The 19,112-nt window shown below is 25.6% G+C and overlaps 1 protein-coding gene across 1 annotated transcript in view; it reads right to left on the minus strand.

The window, feature by feature from the left end:
• Positions 1-4,657: 4,657 nt before the first annotated feature.
• The window catches only part of LOC129616383 (homeotic protein ultrabithorax), a 129,524-nt gene continuing 115,069 nt past the window's right edge, over positions 4,658-19,112 (minus strand). Inside the window, exon 3 of the mRNA XM_055532006.1 lies at positions 4,658-4,699. Coding sequence (XP_055387981.1) covers positions 4,668-4,699 — 32 coding nt within the window. The 3' untranslated portion in view covers positions 4,658-4,667. The remainder of the gene's footprint in view (positions 4,700-19,112) is intronic.

Below are 19,112 nucleotides of genomic sequence, written 5' to 3' on the forward strand. Positions count from 1 at the left end.
AAAAAAAAATGCCAAGTGAACGCCATTACTCAAAAGATAAAATTACCCGAAACCAAATAAAAAAAATTTTGTATTTTCAATGATTTGCTGTTTGAAATTATTTTTATATATCTAAATATCTATAGAAAATGAATGTTTTTATGTATTTATAAAAAGGAAACGAAAGGAGACGAAATGAAAAACCAAAAATTATGTACACTTTTTTCATGCCTCCGATACACATAGCTCATATGTCTCGATCCAGATTTCAAATATCTACAATATTTTTAATGGTATTTTTGAATTTCAATTGTCATTGACATTTAATACTTCTGAATTGAACTTTGAGCACGTACAAGATATATTTTAAAAGAAACATGAATACCACCGTACATATGTACGAAAATAAATTGGAATGGTAAACACCTCTTTACATAAAACGACAATTTAGAATTTATATGCTTTTTTATTTGATAAATTTTTCGTTGTCATTAGTAATATGTGTAATTTTAAATTAACTAATATGTTCAATATATAGTTTCTTGGAACAATAAAACTCACATAAAATTGAAAAAAAAACTATATATAAAGTTGTAGTACTTCTATAACAGGAGAGAAAGATATATTGAAACCAAAATATATTTAACCGATTTTATAGTTTAGTTTATGGCAGATTAATGGAAAGAAATTTCATACTTTTAAAATTAATGGTTTTTATTATTTTGTAACTACTACTTTGATCTGTTGGCAAGACGAAACCTATTATACACGCAAAATATGCAATTGCATTCAGCGGTTGAAAACTTCGGTTGTGTTATAAAACAGATAATAACTTAAAAAACAAAGTAATTATTATAATTTTTTGTACATTTTATTAAAAATGAAATCAATTTTAATTAACTTTTTTTTTTTTTAAATATTTAATTTTGTTACACCTATTTACTTATTTTAGGCAATTAACAACTATTTACTTCACAAATTAACAATTTTAACATAAGTCTTAAGTATCAAATTGTTGTATAATTCTGCGCATTATATCAAAATTATACCAGAAATACTCAATTCGTTTATCTTTTTCTATATTGTTCTATAAAATTCATACATATTTGAAATATGTTGGCATCAAACCATATTAACAATTATAACAAAAAATAACTTAGAAATAATGTCGTATAGTAATTATTTTATAGTAACGCAGATAGCCTTAAAATTTCTGTCCGGGCTGTCATCAATTATAGAAGCACGTATTAGCTAACATGTATGGCTCTCTTGCAACATCCAAACGTACATAATAATTTACATTCCTTAAATTTTTTTTTCCGTACACCTAGCGCCCTTTTAGACATTATATAAAACATTCTTACGTATATGCAATAAACTAACATTAAATTTTCCTAAAACTACTCGTATAATTGAATTCGCTGGTGACTTAAACCTTTGTTACAATATTTCAAAGTATAACTTAAACTGGGAATATTATTTCCAATTTGAAAAGCAAGAAAAGGCTTTTTTAGTGTATAGAAATAATATATAATAAGAGGAGAAATTTTTTGAAACTGCACAGAACGCTAAACAAGCAAGAGTTTATTTTAAGAGGGCTGTTTATTTAATTTTTTTTTGATATTAAATCTAAAATTCATTAAAAATTATCTTAATTATTCCTAAGAAATACTTTTATTTTTACGAAAAATTTTTTTAACAACATTATTATAAATTTATAATTTAATACACTTAAATTTAAAAGTTAAATTTATGAAAAGCGTTTTAGAGCTGATAATAAACGAAATTAGCAGAAATAATTTTTTTTCATAGACAGAATCAGAAATTAGCTATACATACGTATATTTATTTACAATCAATTTAAGTAAATCAATACATCAATCTCAATGTAATGGTACATACATTTGGACAATAAAATTTATATACCGGCACAATTATAAAAGCAATATCCGCATGTGTTATAATGCTATGCTCTTCTTATAAAATTAAGGTGTTAATAAATTCAGGCTCGTAAATTGAGGATTAATAAGTTGCACCAATAAGTATTATTTTTTGGATTTCAAATTTGTCCTTAATTCGGAAAAGGTAGGAAATGAGTCACTTCGTATAAGAGTGTGTAAAAATACTGAAGCCGTTAATGTTTAAGAAATACTTTGTAATATTGCAGATTTTTTACAAATTTTCTTTTTGTCAATTAAAGTTTCTAAATTTCCATTTCGTTTTGAATACGATTTGATTCGTTATTTGTTTTTTAAAATTAATTTGAACTTAAAAAGTTTTTACTTAATTATTTTATGTTAGTACGATGCTCAAATAATAAGATTGGTATAACTGTAAAAACTGCAAATTCATACTTTAATATACATAATGGTTTCAAATTTACACACGTTTTAATTTGAAAATCAAATAAAATAAATATTTTTCAAATTCAAGTAAATAGTTTGCCTATTAACAAAACAATTTCGAACATTCGAAATGTTTTTAAGTTATTCATTTCTAATTGTACTCTTACTATTATACTTAAAAGTATATATATATTTTGAGTTATAGTTTTTTTACTGAAGAAGAAAAAAATCCAAGAAAAAAAATTATAATAATTTTAAAAGCCCAAAGACTCATATATTATCTATCTAACATTAAAACTTAAGCAATTTGGCATCGAAAAACATTTCATGACTTTATGGAATATCCCACCACTTTACTCCTTCTTATTATGTTCTTTCTTTTTATATTCTATTCAATTGAACAGAAATTTAAGGAATTCCTTCCCAACAAAAAAAAAAAACTTATTTAAAGTCACAACAATATTGCATGAATCCTATGTGAATATTTTGTGTATGTTGAATAAAAGTATGAATATAGATCTGCAAGTAGTATTCTATATATAATAAATGGAAAGTATTATAGCACATATTATTATTATTATAATGTATGTACATGAAAAAGAAAAATAATAAAATTCAAAATTATGTAAAAATTTAAATAGAAAATCCGAAGAAAAATTAAATAAATAAAATTCAATAATATTTCAAAAGACGGGCATTATTTATTCTTTTTTGGTTTAAAAGTTTCCTTTTGATAATTTTTAATGACAATTTAAAAGGATCTAAATATTCTGTGCAGTTTTTTTTGCTTCTTGTACATTATTTTTCTATAATATCTGCATCCTTTTCTTATTTTCTTTTTCTTTTAGTGCAATTCTTTTGTAATCTTTATATTTATAGATTTTGTATAATTTTCTTTTTAATTTTTATTTATTTGAAATTATATATTTATTTTTTTTAACTTATTTTAAATTTGTACAAATACTAGTATATGAACTTATATATGTATAAGTACAAGTACTGTATAAAACAAAAAACATTTTCATTTAATGCCAATTCAGTTTTGTTCATTAAACTTTTGCCAATGAATTTTTTCTTTTAATAGCTAATTTTTGTATATGAATTTGTGAAAATATAGTTTTCGCTTTTTATTCTTGCTTGTTTTTAATTTCAGTTTTTAACCCTACAATGACTTTACAATGAATATACAAATATGAATGTACAAATTTTTAGTTGTGTTGTATTTATTTCTGAAAAGTATAGAATTTTATTCCTATTCATAATATCTTTCTAGGTTTTGTTATTACATTACTGAATGGACTCCGTAGAAACTCCCTTGACATTTGCAATTACTTGCAATTACTTTTTACACAAAGGTTGTAGAAATATATGTGAGCTCAGTTCTTTTTTTCTTCCGTTTTCTTAGGCTTACCAACTACATTTTTGAGTTTCAAAAGTTTAAGGTTTTTTTGTTTACGGTTTCCATTATTTCTGTTAATATTTAGGATTTCTACAAAAAAAAGGGACTCAAGAATCAAAAGCTCACTAAAGAATGTCAAAAAAGTTTGGTCATGCGGAGTTAATTTCATTAAATTTAATTAAATTAAGTTATCTTTAGTAAATAGGATTCGCAGACAATTTTTGAGAATATATGAAGCGTAATTTCTTCTTAAATTTAATATTAAACTCAAACTATAACGTATGTGCTTGTAAAATATGATTGCGCTGACATTATATTAAAAATTTTTTATCTGTAAGTTCAAAACTTTATTTAATAAGTTTTGTTTAAATTAGAATTGAAATTTTTTTTTGCGTTTCAACAATAGTTTTCCTATTTCAAAATGGAATTTAAAATATTTGAACCGTAAATCAATATTAATGAATTTAAAATATTTGAACCGTAGATCGTGAAAATATCTAAATATTTAAATAACAAATAAAATGTTATAGAAAGTATTTATGAAATGAAGTTTGTGAAAGCTATATTGAATGTTTAATTGAGAAATTAGATTTAAATTTAATTACAACTTATAGTGAGGGCTACATTGTATCTCACAATATATCCATACATTTTATCTGCTCATTTGAAAACTAAAAGAACCATATAGATATACAATTTGACTTAAATTCTTATTTTTAACTGCACGCATAAAGCAATTGTAAATGAGCTACTTCTTATTCTATTTGAATTTTTATTTTCATAAATAATGATAAAATAGCATTAAGACTATTTTTAAGTAGAAAACAATCAAATATAAAATTTACAAAATATAAATAATATGTGTTTTGAATTAAAAAAGTTTACATATTTTATATATTAAATATTTTAAATTAAAAAAAAACTTACTTTTATATGAGAGTTTATTATATAAAAAGTGTTGCAATTTGAAACTTACCTGTAAAAAAAGAAGAGAAAAAATAATAATTATTATTAAATCCAATAAAATAAAATTCATTATTGTCATTAACATTTAATTAATTATTTTTATTGTAAATAACGGAAATAAAATGCAAACACACAAAACATTTTCAATTAAAAATATATATGAATAATTTAAATTTAAATTTTTAATATTTGTAAATCTCAAATCATGCATATACATATGTATATATTTTATGAAAAAAAAGAATTAATGCAAAAACTACATTACAAAGAAAAAAATGGATTATCTATTATAATATGCAAAAAATATTTTTGAACAAAAAAAAATAAAATGTGGAGTACGCTATTTTTAACTTTTTTTTATTTTTTTGTCGTTTTTTTTAAATATACATAAATCTTTTAAATAAATCCATATAAAACATATTACAATATCCAGTAAAAAATTGCGATTAAAAAAAAACATTATTTTAAGCTCACACATTAAACATTTAAAATATATAAAAATAAAAAAAAAATTTAACTTGACGCTGTTATCACTATCGTTCCATATTGAATTATAAATCAGCGAATTAAATAATGTATACACACATTATATATTTAAATATTCACATATGTATAAAGCAATTTATAAAAAACTGCTGTTTTTTTTGTTTTTGGTACTTTCTTTATTTTGCATAAAACGGGAATATAAAGTAAGATAAAAAATTAAGCACGATTATAAAGCGGTTTACTAGGTAAATTACTTCGTTTTGCTGCCGTCATTTACACGATTGCGAATGTAAAAATAAAAAAAAAGGAAATTACGTAAATCTTTTATTATTCTCCTTGTTATGTGTGCATCTCTTTTTTTCTCACGCACTTAATTTTTGGTTCTTTTTTATTACCCGAAAATTTACAAAAAGTAAAAAAAATGAAATTTCAAAAATCATATTTTATCTAAAAAATAAAATGTACAATTTTTTTTTGTATTTTGTTGCTTAGATATCATATCAGAGTATCAAAAGAAAAAAAATAAAAAAAAAACAGAACAAAAAAAGACAGTAGATAATAAAAAATTTACAAAAAACTTTCTAAAAACAAGAAAAATCATATTTTCATTCCTTTTTTTCTCTACTTTCAGAAAAGCTGTACAGCGTATATCCTTTTTTTTAGTAAGAATGAATAGCCAACGGCAAAAAAGAGAAATATGAAAAAGTGGCTGAGATAACTAACTGCTTTTTATTTTTTTCTTTTTTATGTGAATACGTTTTGAATCTATACCAAAAAATGACAACAAAACAAAAAAAAATTTTTTATATTCGAAATTAATGTATCACAATGCCTGTTATTTTACCTAAGATATTTGGGAATATAACTTATAAATACCCCGAAAACAATAACAAAATCATGCTATAATTATGTGACATTGAGAATGTGAAAGCATTTTATGGTAAATATTATATAAAAGATATATAACACAATATAATTCAAGCAAACATTTGTACATATCTTACTGCATACATATAATATATTTATATATTCATATACGTTATATAATATATTCTTATATGTGCATGAAATATTTTTCCATGATAAACTTGTATTTTGGGAAAATAAAATTAAATAGTGGAAACAACACAATAAAATAATTTCATCCTAAAGATAATAGAGTTCCGATATTGCAAGAATTAAAATTATTAATATTATAAAAAAATGGGAAAATTACCCTCATATTATATAGTTTATCTTATCAACACAATTAAGATTGTTCCATGAATGTGCTATAAATTATTTCTATGAAAACTCGCAAAATTTCATTGTGAACTTAAACTTTATTCTATCGTCTTAAGCGAAGCCTAAAATTTATCAATGATGAATTATAGAAACTGAAAAACAAAGTTTTAATTATGTAGTAAAACCTGCAAAACCTTTTTGAGAGACTGAAACATTTTTTTTTCAAATTAACTATTGAAATTTTTAAAATTAATTTATATTCTACTCACATTATAAAAGATGAAAAGCTAATTGCTGCATCTGGGAGACCAATCTTTAAGTTGTTTTTTTATATACAATGATTTTTACAAGGCGTAATAGTTAAATTCAGTTAACTTTCAAAATTAAAAATTTACTATGTTTTTTTATTTTCTTTATAATATATACATATACTACTCTATATGTATATATTATGTATATATATTACATAATATATATGTATGCATACATGCAGTAGTATGCATATGTCACATCAATCACATATAGAACGATTTGTTCACATATGAAAGACATTTCGAAAGAAAATTGTCTTGATATAAGTTGCTCTAGAAGTAAATGGTCTAGATGTAAAATGCTCTTGATAGGTATAAGTTGCTTTAGAAATTATTGATTCCGAACAATTTTGAGCTTTGGAAAATTTGTTACCGCAAATAATCTTTTAATTTTTAATTGGAATTGGAATGAATATTCTTAGCAATGCACCTTTTTGGGATCCATTGCTTTTTCTTAGAATTAGAATCGGATTTTTTCAGAGGTTAATTTTACATTATATGGTAATTTCTAAGAAAACTTTAAGCGATCTTAATGAGATCTACTGAAAACAGTATTGACCTGCAAACGGTCAGACCAGAGGTCTATATAGATCAAGTATAGATCAAAAATGCAATATACATCTAAGGTCAAATTAGAATCTAGAACTTATGTACCATATTTTATAGAAAGTAACTGACAGATTATTGGATAAATCTATTATTTTTTAAGTAGCTGTGCTTCACTTTAAGTGTAATCTTTAAATTAAAACTATTTTGTTTTGCAATCATATTTATGAACAATGAGTCACTTAATCTTAGATCTAATAGTATTCAGAAATCTTATATGGTTTTGCTTTAATTATTTAGTATTTTTTTGCAATCCAATTTCATGTATAATAAATTTGACAGCAATTCAACTAAAATACACTTGATAGATATATCAATATTATTTCTTATGAAGCACGAACATACTTTCACACATATGCAAGTATAAAAGCATCTTATTATAATTTTTTTAACGCTTTAACTTTCTATCACAATGATTAACAAAATTTAATACAGTTCTTATATCAAAAAGAAATAAACAAATTCAATAATATACTGATACCTAACTGTATAGTGTCATATAGCATACCCTATGTACATATTTATTAACTGATACTCATATTTATGTTACTCACACGAAGAAATATATATACAGACAAATTTATATATACATATATACATATATTATGTATAAGTAAACAAACTGAAGAGGTAAAATAAACAGCAAACATTTACAATAACAAAAATACAAAAACGGCTATATCAACATTTCCTTTATGTGTTTTTTGACAAAATTAGTCAAATTTAATAACTTCATCATAATAATGTAGAAGGCAAAAGAACATTAAGAAAAAAAATAAATCGGTAGTTTTGAATGCGGGCGGAAACCATTCTAGAGGCTATAATGTTTTGTTGACTTTGATTATTATTACACCAAATCGATTTCTGATATGAAAAATATATCCTGAACATGTAAAAATGCCATTTAAATCATTTATTAATGTAACTCAGTAACATTTACATATTCATGTAAGTTTGTGGAGTTCTTTTTGAAAAGCTGTTTATTTTTTGGTTACACCTTTTCAACATTTCACTACAAGAAGTAGCGCAAAATATGTAATAAATCTTTGAAAAAATTTAACGAATCGGGGATAATATAAGGACGGCAATTTTAGCAAAACAAAAAAAACTTGACGACATAATTTTTAATAGTATAAATACGTATAATTAGTTCCATTTTATTTACATACATACATATGTACAAATACATATAAAATTATCAATGTAAAAGTAAAATTTAAGGAAAAGTTAACGAACTTTCTTCTTGTTTTGCTATCAACCAAACACATATACTTTTATTTTAATTCAAATGTGGACTCATAGCGCTAATATAATACGTCTTATTTTGCGTCCCAGTCTTAAAGGGTTAAGCGATAAAAAATCGTAATGAAAGCAGGGTCTAAGATTTTTCTCACAACTTTGTGCAAAAGCAAATATATTAAGTTTATTGAGTTACCTTATAATGCAGATGTATCCACAGCAAAAATTCTTCGAACATTATTAAAATTTGTGAAAAATCTCACCCGTTTTGTAATAAAGTGCATTAGTGAATGTCACATTCAAATAAGTGCACCGAAAATTATGCCATAAGTACTTTAAATACAAACAATACTATCATATTGCAATATGAAACATTAAATTCATTGTTATTATTATTGGCATAAATTATGTATTTATATAACTGTGCAGTGAAATATATATTCTGGGCTTTTTATTGATTGCATAATTTTGTACTATAGTCTTAAAATAATTGAATTGAAAATAAAAATATTTCAAATCTAAATCTAAAAAATTTAATAATTTAATTGTAGGCAGATTGCGATAAGAACTCATATAAGCAAAAGAGTTGACTTTGGTCTTTGTCAAAATTTTATTTCAACAAACTTTGTTTATTGAATAACCGTTTATTTCAAGTTAACTCAAAATTTTTAATTTGTTACATTCGGGGAAAGTATTTACACAAAGTTCTTTCCAAGTCGTTCCAAACAAATGAAAATTTCAATTTATGCAAGAGTTGGCCTAGAAAAAATAGGCATAATATTCTTTCTAAAGACAACGGGTACTACATCTTACACTTTTAATCCTGGGAGGTGAAATCTAAAACTCTGCCTAGCTATCGAATACGAAAATTTTCGCGCAATCACGCATGCAATGGTTTGATAACCGAATTCAAAATCTTATCATTTTTCTGTCGAAAGTCTTTGCTGATTCCCATCATAAAAAACTAAAACGACATTAACAGGGTGATGCAGCAACAAGGCCCATGACCACAGTACTAATAGCTTTTTGTCCGCGTAGACAAAAGTTTTTTTTATAAATTTTATATCTTGACTCATTCTTTTGACTACGTCATCATATCTGTTCTGCAGTTTTATGAAGAAATTTCCGTTAGTTATTCTTATAAAAATCAATAAAAATAAAAAAATTATAAACAACTACACGTTGTATTGGTAATTGGTATAATTATTAATGTAATAGGAGTAGCACCTATTTCAAGATCATTTAATCTTGTGATTCTGTGTTTCTAATAGAAGAATAAATGTAGCATGTCAAGTAAACAATACTTAGTAATCATGTAGCTAACATTATAAAGCAATGTGGAAAAAAATTTGCTGACAATTTCTTCAGAACTTTGTAGCTCAATTAGTAGACCGTCCGCCGACAGATCACTTGCTTGAGTCCAGTTCGAGACGAAAAATTTTTTAATAAATGTTCTTGCCTGAACTCGTTCCTTTGATTACGTTATCCATCTGTTACAGTATGTTTAGTTAGAAGAGCCATAGCATGAAGTACTTTTCAGGATAATAGTTTTGACACTTTAACTAAGTTTCATAATTTAGCAATTTATGAGATGCAAAGATTTTAAACTTCTAACATAATTTTGACTTTTTAAAAGGATCTTTTTACGGAATCAATTTTCGAAAAAGTTGTCAAACAAAATTTTACTATTGCAAATATATGCGGCCTGAATATTATCAACTTTGAAATAATATATCAAATAACAGAACTTTTTAAAAGACCTTTCTAGGACCTTGGAGGACAGACATGCTCAAAGAAATTGTAGAAAAAAGTTGTGAAGATCTCACATACCCTATCAACGGTAATTCACATTACTATGTTAGGTATGTACTTTTAAAACCTCAACCGAGTCACTATAAGAAAAGTACCAGTTTCAGCAGGCCAATCTTGCTTTATTTCAATACCGATTTGGAAGTAATATGCATCAGCGTCACATTTCAAGTCTCTGACTCTTTGCGTTCTTAAACCATTGACTAAGAAATTGATTTTAAGCAAGAATATGTGTATAAACTTTATAGCGTCATATTTGCTTTCCTCGTGATATTATTACTTTATAATATGTAATAATAACTCTATAAAATTACTCTATAATACACCAAATATTATAGAGTCAAGCTTCTTTATAAAACGAACTTTTTTTAAACCGAATTCATTCTTTTTGCTTAACATTTTAAAATATGCGTTTTTTCATTTTATTGTGTCTCCAACATGAAGATATCTCTAACTGGAACTTCTCTCTATCTTGAATTGTTTTGTAAAAAGAAGTTAAATTGTTAGTAAACCAGAATTGTTTTTAATAATTACTTCTTTTTTTTAGACATCGTATTGCAAAAACTAAAATTGGAGAGAAAGTGCTGATGTAAGATTTTGAAAATTTTGGAAGCTTGGAAAAAACTATTTATCAACTTCTAAAAGATTACAACGACGTTTTGCCGAGACAGGTTTATTTTGAACTTTTTTTTTTAGATATAGATTAGTTTTTATTTAGTTTAGATAGTAAACAAAGAATCGCTAGTATGATAATTGAAAATATGTTTGGGACGGAAAAATTAAAAATTCTTTTAAATAGAAGAACTGCAAAAGCACGCTAAAAGCGTGTTTATTACTGATAATGATGATAAAAGATATATCATTATTAATAATTCTATTTGATATGATATGTAAAATTTATTTTTTAGGGTATAGAATATGCACGCAAAAAGTACGATGATTAAAAATCGTTTTAAAGAAGCTGGATTTATAAGATATCTTCATGATGAGAATACCATTTACCTTGCGTAACTAACAAGTATGTTCTACAATCAGATTTTGAAGTACACATAACGCAACTTAAGGAAATAGCACATAACTAAATTAAGGAAATTTTCGAGCAAAAATTCAGTGTAGAAGGTTATACAGTTTGAAGTTTTCTGGATTTTTTAACCGATTTAGACGTCGTGAATTTTCTTGACAATGAAGATTATGTCATTGATATCGATAGCGGTGATGAGCACCTAACAGAGATATTTTGAAATCCATTCGTGTATAATTCGTGTTTAATTCAAAACTGCTTATAATTTACACATTATAATTACCGACCATATTGCATACAAGAAGGAAGCTTATAAAATAGCATCAAATTTCACATGTGAAATTTTTCGACGGAAATGTGTATCTCCAAGCTAGGGAAGCGAAAATAAACTATTTTTAGACAGATGCCTATCTGTTCTAGTTCGGCTGAACCGTGCATATAATAAAATAGAAATAATTTTGCTTTATGATTTTCTTAATTACGTTTATTACTAACGTACTAATAAAAAAATAAGAATATTTATATTTAATAATTACCAACAACATAACAAAAAAACCAAATTTTTCGATTTAGTTACTTTAGAATAGCAATCTATTTTCGTACCTTAAATCTAAAAAGTCATAAATTCGAAAAGATATGTATATTTTTAAATGCCACTTTATAAATTGAGAAAGACAGAAATTTATTTATAAAATAATTTTAGTGTTTTGCCTATATATGGAAATATTTAGTATAAAGCAATATAAAAAATCATTATTATAAATGAAATTCAGTAAAAATAACAAAAAAAAAATTAATTGACAGCAGAAAATTAAAGAAAAAAAAAAGATTTTCTAATTTTATATTTTTGTGTTTTTTTTACAATTATTCACATGTACATGTAGTTTAGTATTAAGTTAAGATACATATTTAAACTATACGCGTATTCATATTTGTATGTACATACAATTATATGTACCTCAATTCATATATTTTTTTGTTTATGTATACAATATATTATGTGCAATGTACATACCCCATGTAATGAAAAGGTAGTTAAATCAATTCCATTCGTTTATGCTTGATTGATGTGAGACAAGTTTTAATTTCTTGCTTTTTTTCTATTATGTTTTTGGTTATCCATCTTTATTTCTCGCAGTTTTATGACAAAAGTTTATACATATGTGTAAGGCTATGAAATATTTTGTATCCTATTTTTTTTCACATTAAGAATTTTATAAAAGACCAAATGTAATATCTATACGCCTTTTTTATTCAATTTATTTATTTATTTCAATTTAATAAATTTAATCAATTTGGCTTGTTGATTAAATTAAAACAATTTTTTTTGTTTTTTCTGTTATTTATTTTTCAAATCATTAATAATGTATGTTTTTTCAGATTTGAATGATTTACATTGAAATACATTTTGCATTTTTATTTTTTTTTGTTATTCCATTGATTTAAATTACAATTATAATGACTTTTCATCAGTTTTTTTATAAATAAATTCAATTTGGAAGACTGCAAAACCCATTTAATCAATATTCGCAATTTTAAACGAAAGAACACTTAAAAACAAATATGGTAAGATTTTAACAAGGTAACAAACATGAGCAAGAGAAAAATAACAATATTTTTGAATTTAATAAAAAACCTAACTGCAACAAAAACTAATATAAGTTTCTCATATACACATATGTATGTATGGATATTTCTATTTACATATTTGTATGCAATGTACATATATTACACAAAAGACTAAACAAAAAAAAACGAAAACCATAACAAAAACAAATATAACAACATCAACAAGAAAATATCATTAAAGTAATTTATTAAATTTCAAACTAACAAACTATATTTTGCGATATATTGAAAGAAATTATGCAATCACGATACATAAAATGTGCATAAGATTCTGATTTTAAGATATTTTTACTTGCATAGAATAAGTATTTTCTGCTTTTTATAAAAGACTTTTTTATAAATGTAGATTAAGTAGCTATAGCTGTATTTACAAAAAATATTATGCTTGTACTCAGTATACTAAAGAAACTCGTTACACATATGCATATACATAAACATAATATATTACACAATTATATGTTATATTAACTAAGAATATTTTAAGTTGAAAATAAAAATTCAGCAGATTTTTTTGTAGAGTCAAATGTATATACTACAAGCATAGCTACATATATCTAAATTATTGTTAAGCAGATCGCTTATGTATAAATGTTAGTTTTTATAATACATACATACATACATATGTATGTATGCATACGTATAAATATCATAACAATTTTTGTTTCATAGCTTTTCTTAATGCCCAGCTTCTTACTTATATGGAAAGGATAACGTTGTTAAGTAACGCCATATTTGTACCAAACTAGGCTATATAAGCAACCGGTTACCATTACAAAATGCTTTTTTTTCGCATATTTTTTTATATTCTTTTTCCTTTTCTTTTATTTGATTGCATCGTCGTCGTCGACGTCGTCGTTCAGTTTCAGTTTATTTAATTTTAGTTTTGTTTTTGAATTTTCACTTCGTTTGTTTCTATTTCAATACACCAAAATACGACTGGAAAAAATTTCTTGTTGTGTTACGAATGCTCATGCTGAAGTCCCAATTCCCAATACTTTCAGATGCATTGCTACAGTTCATATGGATATGTATGAATATCTTTACTATATCTGTATACAATAAGCACAATCTGGTATACGTATAATATATAATGTATAAAATAGAGGTATACGTATATAGACAAGAAAATTGTTTGCCCTTTTTTAGCCGTTCACATAAAATGTTATGTTAAAATAAACTATAAATATACGTACATATATATCATTCTTATTCTTAAACCCAAAGATAATATTATGAGATATAGATAGAATATAGTTCAGCACATTATATATTTGTATAACAATTTTTGCAAAATGCAACAAAAGGTATAACATTTTTTAATTTTTTGTTTTTATGTCTTTTCATTTTTTGTGTTTACCGCATTTCTTTTTTGTAAAGCCACATATTTCTTTTTTGATTACATTCCAAGCCCTTCTCTCCCAATAAACTTTATAATGATTTAAAATTCCATTTTAAGAATTTATATTTAATGATGTGTTTTTCTATACCTATACAAAAAATATATACATATACTATTTTTTATTCAAAAAAAGTAATAAAAATGTGTCTTTTTTAAGAGAAGAAAATTGCTCCTAAATTTCAAAACGCGACCACTTTTGTCTCCATCATGTCGTCGAATAACCCGTATGCATTGCGTTTTTTAAAAATTTTTTATTTATTACAATTTTTTTGTTTCTTATTTTTACAATTATTGCTCGAAACTTTTTATTATAAATAAACTTATATGTACATAAAAGTCATAGAAGTATTATAGAATATTATAGTCAATTGACTATAACGAAAGGATGTTTTGATTGGACATATATGTTTGCACATAATTTGTAAATATCTGTAGAATAACTATTCCAAGCTTCAAATATTTGGATTTTTAGTTTTTACTTTTTTATTGATTCTCCAAAAATGCAAGTTTTTTTAAATAAATGCGCGCATTTATATTTTTGTTCGATTGTTTAGAACGACATGTGATTTTTGGTCACCATAAGCGCTTATCATCAGCAATACTTATAATCAAACAATAGTTTTACACAAAATTTTTGCAAATTCCATATTTGTCATTTAGGGCTTTATCGTGTATCACGCTATTTTACTAGCCAAATGAGAATGAAATGAGTAACTATCATATATTTTATAATATTATTTTAAAGTGGGAAGAGTAATTCTGTATTGCATTTGCATATCTCGTTTTTTTCTAGAATGTACACAAAATTTATTCACTTCGTTTTGAAGGTGTGGCGTTTAGTTGATAAATGAGTAATCTTATAAAAGAACCAAAATATCCATTAGAAAAACGGAGAATTCTGCTTTGAAAGTGAATAAAAAGTGAGAAGAGAAAGTAAGATACACAATTAGGCTGTTAGTCTTAAATCTTCCTGGGAAACATTTAAGCAAACTAAGTGAACAGCAGTGTTGGGATATTTGATATCGAATAAATTGTGCTAGATTAGGCAAAAAACAATGCAATTTAATGCCAAATTTCAAAAACTTGGTAGTTTAAAGGACTTTAATTAAAAGACAAACAATTTTTATTTTAGCTAACTTAAAATCTGTAGATACATATGTCAAAAAATGAAACTTGTTTTCTAATCTTAATATTCAAAATAAAAAATAAAAAGTTTACAAAATTTCAATCAGTGACAATTGTTGATTAAAATGGATGCGAGTCTTCAAAGTGCAGGATCTTATTGACTTTTTCTTATATCTAAAAGAATTTTGATAAATTTTTTGAATTTTGAAGACGATTTTAGTTTGAATTCCTATCACTCTGGTGTCATATTTACTCTAAATGAGAAAATAGATAACACATGAAGCGGGCCAATTTTAGTCAGTAATACCACATATTAGATAGGCTTCAAACATGATGTTATTAGAAATGTAACAATAAATGCTGAACTGCAGACTAGAGATCAACTAGATTCTGAAGTGGAAGGTTTTATTAAATTGATTCAGAAATCCGCCTGGAAAAATACAAGAGTCTGCAGTTGTAGACATAAATGGCAAGATTCGCATCACCCAGACGAATAAAACGATTGTGGATAGACTTTCTCAGACACAAGAAAAATATAAAATTTTAAATCAGAATCATACGAGAATTATATTGTGGAATTATTAATAGAGTACTAAGCAAAGTATATCTATTAATAAGTAGTTCGACTCTCCGTTTACATCACACTGATGCAATCGTTCACCAATATTTGTATACAATAAAGTCCCTTAGTTAAAAGATACCTTCTTGTTTTAATTTTTATACACACAAGAATTTTTGGGAGAGGGAAAAAGTACGCAATAGATGTCTACCTGTTTTTTTATAATGTATTTTTAAAAGCTGGAGTTATTTATTTTTTCGTATATAAAATATAGGAAAAATATTAAGAATTTTAAAAGCGGGAGTTTTATATCTGGAACTTATTCCAGTACAAGGTGACAGAAATGGTGTATCCATACTCGTATCATAAAAGCGAAGCGATTTAAAAACAAAATTTGACTATTAAAATAAAAAAAAATTATAATTTACATATTATATGTATATAATTTGAAAAAGACAAATAATATTAACAAAAAACTTAAAATTTGTAATTAGTAATTATCATTACATTTATTGTAATATAAACTATGAATTTTTTATTTTTTTTTCAATTTTGTTTTACAAATTTAAACAAGATATTTTTTATGAATACCCATACATACACGCGTATCGATAATAGGCATGTTTTTATAAATTGCTTAATTTCTATGCGCGTCTACATTGCGTCTTAGACGTGAAATCAGCTCGAAACTCAAGCTGCTATTAAATTTCAGATGCCTATTATCTGAAACGTTTAGCTATTAAATTTCAGATCATTATTCAGATCAAGTCAAGTAAGCGACTTGAGTGAAGCCGGCTTCAGCTCAAGTAATGTTTATATAGACAATAATAAGCTTGAAGCAGCCATATAAACGGGGTGCATACATATTACTACACCAACTTAATTTAATTTTATTTCAGTTCAATATTTTCGATACAGTCGTTTGTTTACAATATTTTGTTTCTTTCTTGCCTACACAACTCTTATTACCATCTATTTCTAAATAAAAATGGAATATTTTAGGAATTTGGAAGCAAAATGCAAACGAAAACTAACGGAATGGAACGAGTCGAACTACTTATTAATAGATATTACCAAGCAACTTAGTATACCAAGCAACTTTGATACTAAGAACCCGATAAAGGGAATCCCCCACACTGAAAAAAACAGATTGATCATCTGAAAAGGCAAAAGGTATATAGTTTATTATTATTTAAATAATTTGTTTTTTTTTTTTTTCCTTATTCACTCCTAGAAGGAGCATAGGGCTAGTGCATGATTTCTCATGCACTAGTTTCATAGCGTCATAGAGTTTAACTAGGTAGGTGACTAATCTGCCGTAGTTTTATTTATATTAATTATTTGAGGTTATTAATATTTACTGTTTATTTTTCTTAGTTTTTTTTTTTTTTTTTTAATATGGAATATTACGAATATTTGAAAATTACTTGTATAATATTTATTAGTATTGTATATTAAGTTATAATAATATTGAATATAATTTTTATAGTGACCTGACCGGGGTTTGAACCCGAGACCCTTCGGTTAAAGGACCGGTGCCATAACCACTGCACCAATGGTCAGATATTTAAATAATAAATTTAAGAAATTGATACCATTACGATTCGTCGAGTTACTGGAATCATATTTAGATTTGAGTGGTGGTAAAGTATCAACACAAAACACAGCGAAATACCTAGATATTACTTGGGATGTCAAGCTCAGATGGAAAGAAAAGAATAGAATTATACAAAACAAATATAGAGAAAACTATTGGGTCCTAGGTTGTAGGTCTATATTGGCAACATACATAATAAGGTCCTGATATAGAACTAAATGATAAATAGTGACATTCGTAGGAATCTGAGTGCTCTCCAAATAGGTCTGATGACTGTCAGTTTGGGTTCGCCTATATTAGTCGTTCGATAATTTTTAACACTTGTATTAAAAAAAACACCAAAAATAAAGTTGGGTCAAACCAATGGTTTGTATTGTAGCACTTTTCTCTTCAACAAGTGAAAATTCCGCTTTTAAAATGCAGTCTATGTATAAAGAAAATCTGATGTGGTCAGCACATAACCGACCGCATTATATATTGTCTAGTTATTTGAAAGGGTTACAGAATATTATAAAAATGTCTTTTAAATACCTCTTTCCAATTTTTAGGACATTAGTAAGCTTATAGTTAACATACCTAGGAAAATGTAAATTTGGCTCTTAGTAGAGTTTCGCTTTGTGCTACCCGAATTCCCAGAAATGCTCGCCAGTTAACCAGAACTCAAATATTAAATTTCAAGAAATTCCATCAATTCGTAGATTTGGTGAAAAAATGTAAAATCGGCCCGCAAATCTGTTTTCGAGCCCTGATCCTTCCAAAAAATTTATATGTTCATTGTTTTAATAAGAGGAATTCAAATATTAAATTTCAGTGAAATCGGTCAATTATTTCTCTTTATATACGCAAAATGTATATTTGGCCCGTAGTAAACTTCCAGTTGCTGATGCCTGATTTCTTTCAAAAGTTAGGAATTTTCGCGGACGGTCGAGCAAAGCTCACATATGTAATTTCAAGTAAATCGGTTGAATACTTTCTTCAAAATGTTCAAAAATGTAAAACAGGCCCGCTAAAAAGTGCAGTTCCTGAGGTCTGATATATCCCAAAAGTTGATCAATCCGTGCCACGGTGGAAATAAACTTACATATAAAATTTCATCAAAATCGGTTCAGCAGAACTTGAGATACACGCGTGCACACACAGACCGACAGACCGACAGACCGACGACCGACAGACCGACAGGTTGTTAAAAATAGTTTACTTCCACTTCCTTACTATAGAGAAGTGCATTCCCACCGATATGCAAAATTTGTTGCCATCACATAACCTACCTATTGTTTACACAATACGGTCGGTAATTATTTTCATTCATATATTTGAAATAAAGCAAAAATTAATATAAAGTGGGGTTAACATAATGCTCGTTTTTAAGGGTTAATTGTGTGAGTCAAGAAAAATAATTATATTTTTTAATCAAAGAA

The sequence above is a fragment of the Condylostylus longicornis genome, unplaced genomic scaffold (assembly GCF_029603195.1).
Source record: "Condylostylus longicornis isolate FDR11 unplaced genomic scaffold, ASM2960319v2 ptg000194l, whole genome shotgun sequence".
Taxonomy (NCBI): Eukaryota; Metazoa; Arthropoda; class Insecta; order Diptera; family Dolichopodidae; genus Condylostylus; species Condylostylus longicornis.